This window comes from Solea senegalensis, linkage group LG21, assembly GCF_019176455.1.
Source record: "Solea senegalensis isolate Sse05_10M linkage group LG21, IFAPA_SoseM_1, whole genome shotgun sequence".
NCBI lineage: Eukaryota > Metazoa > Chordata > Actinopteri > Pleuronectiformes > Soleidae > Solea > Solea senegalensis.
The window spans coordinates 18,757,309-18,759,844 of NC_058040.1; the positions used below are offsets into that span (position 1 = coordinate 18,757,309).

The 2,536-nt window shown below is 37.4% G+C and overlaps 1 protein-coding gene across 1 annotated transcript; it reads left to right on the plus strand.

The window, feature by feature from the left end:
* Positions 1-315: 315 nt before the first annotated feature.
* On the plus strand, positions 316-1,440 carry LOC122758439 (phospholipase A2, minor isoenzyme-like). The gene is made up of 4 exons (XM_044012631.1): positions 316-441; positions 526-673; positions 748-881; positions 1,092-1,440. The coding sequence occupies exons 1-4, from the start codon at positions 393-395 to the stop codon at positions 1,241-1,243; spliced, it is 483 nt and encodes a 160-aa protein (XP_043868566.1). The 5' UTR covers positions 316-392; the 3' UTR covers positions 1,244-1,440.
* Positions 1,441-2,536: the final 1,096 nt, after the last annotated feature.

Consider the following 2,536-nt stretch of genomic DNA (forward strand, 5'->3'; position numbering starts at 1 on the left):
TCAAATTTAGGTGACATCAACAACCAGAAAAAACACAAACCTATTGTCTTTAAATGTGTCAGATAGGAGGGAAGACAACAGGGGACAGAGCTTGGGCCTTATTTTTATTCCACCACTGTAGTCCATCTGGCCTTAAGTGAACTCACTTAATCATGAGCTGACTGAAGGGTTCAAAGTGTGGGAGTTGTTTGTGGTTCAACACGTGCTTGTTTACATTTCCCCTCAGTTGATGAATCATGCTGCGTGTGAATAACATGTAGTATGAACAGATGACAAAAGAGTGCCCAAGGCTTGTTGCTTGTATATAAATAGGACCTGAACGTACACTTGGATGTGGTTGAGTGGAAAGTGGGGGTAACTTTTACACCTAGAAAAAGACACTGTGGCTCAGGATGAACACATTTCAGATTATGCTTCTCATGGCTTCAGGGCTCTCTCTTGGTGAGTATATCGTGATTAAAGCTTTTTTTTTTTTTTTTACCTATACTAACATAGTTCGAATTGGTTCAACTTGTAATGCTTCAGCCTGGTCTTTAAATGGGAGGGCCCTCAACCAGTTCAGAGATATGATCCTCTGTGTAATGCCGGATAGCTGGCCTGTTTTGGACTACGCTGACTATGGCTGCTACTGTGGAAAGGGAGGCTCTGGCCAACCTGTGGATGAGCTGGATAGGTCTGTATTCACTCTGCTTCATACTGTAAACTTGTAACACTATGTACTTATAATTGACCTTATTATACCTGTAGGTGCTGTGAAGTGCATGACCAGTGTTACACAGATGCTATGCAGCACCCTGAATGCTGGCCTGTGTTCGACAACCCTTACACTGAGTTCTATGACTATGACTGTGACAAACAACGCAAGGTGATCACCTGTGGCAGTAAGTACACAAACATCTTCAGTTGTTTGCTTACTTCATCTCATGAACTTGAGTTCAGACAAAGGGAGATTGTGATAAACAGAAATTGACCCAGGATTCCCACATTAAACTAAAGCAGCTGTGCAGCCAACTTATTCTAAACTAAAAACAGGCTCTCATATTTTCTTCCTCAAAGTCTTATTTCTAACCAGTTCATTTTGCTTTCCATAGATAAGAACAATGAATGTGAGATGTTCATCTGTGAGTGTGACAGGAAGGCTGCAGAATGTTTTGCCAGATCACCTTGGAACCCTGAAAATGAGCATCTGCCCAGTGACAAATGTCAGAAAAGAAATTCACTACCAAACATACACATTTCATAATGTTTTATTATGTAAATGAAGTACATACATGAAGTCCACACACTGGACAGTCACATTTATATGTAATTGTAATTATTTCTAAATGGGATAATTGAGATATGTATTGGCTTGTAAATATACCGATGTATAACATTACAGCTGAAAAATTGTAAACTTTCTTTTCTGAGAATAAAGACAATCATATTTGCATCTCTTCACTTAACTCCTGTTCCCTCTACTGCAGGAAAGTTATTCAATGTTTAATATACTAATGCATTGTAACAATAAAAGCACACTGTACTATATTTATCTTTTATCTGATATATAATGCCAATTTTCAAATTGATTAAGTATAGAATTTTAAAAAAGGACAAATTAATTGATTTGTTCACACACTGCAGTGTGTTTTCCCATGCACAAACTTCGACATGATCAATAACTTAATATGCCAAGTTTTTAACCAAACCCCATGTTTTATTATACACATGTAGTGTATTATTGAGTTTACATAAGCCTCCTTCTCATTCAGTGTTGCTGAACTGCTACTCAAAAAACAAAAACAAGAAAAAGGGCTCTGCCTTCTTTGCTGTTGCTGGCCTGAGGCACATGTGCTTGTGGCTTCTGCTACACCCGCTTGATGGAGCTCCATGAAATAATTTCCACTAGCGCAAGCATTTCTGTAACCTATCAGTAAATAATGTATGCTGCTGAGAACTTAAGCAAGTGGTGTAAATCGTGAGCCAGGCACTTACTCTGGCTTGTGTGCCATTGTTCAAACACTGTTATTCTCCATGAGGATTGCAAAAACATTATTTTACCAATAGTTGTCGCTGTGCTGGTTCTACCACCCTAACAATGACCCACATCAACTGAGACAATATAAGGATAATTATATACCCCACAGTATGATTTGAAATACTATGCTACTGGGGTAGTGTTGCATTTGTATAGAAAATGTCAAATGCATTTTTAATCATGCTTCACATATTCGACACAGTGCATAAGTGTGCTGTAATATATCAATTGTTTATAATATTATAAATATTATATAATATATTAAATATTAATTGAGAGAAAGGTACTTTGTGGACTTTCATGTCATGGAGCTCCAGGAGAACCTGGATATCTCAGTGTCCTTGCTCACTGTGATTTATGCATTAATGAAAGTCATTCATTTGACAGAACCTGAGTTTTATTACTTAAAACAAATTGATAAGCTTTGACTGTCCAAGGACACAAATACAGTGTCTCCATACATATTTAAAAAAGCATTATCTATGAATAATCAAGAAAAGCCTCCCTGAGAATCTAAGA

Bases quoted from the DNA above. Each gene is read 5' to 3' on its own strand.
- LOC122758439 (XM_044012631.1), top strand. From the start codon at position 393: ATGAACACATTTCAGATTATGCTTCTCATGGCTTCAGGGCTCTCTCTT. The intron at 442-525 runs GTGAGTATATCG...GTAATGCTTCAG, and splicing joins GGCTTCAGGGCTCTCTCTTG to CCTGGTCTTTAAATGGGAGG. The intron at 882-1,091 runs GTAAGTACACAA...TGCTTTCCATAG, and splicing joins CAAGGTGATCACCTGTGGCA to ATAAGAACAATGAATGTGAG.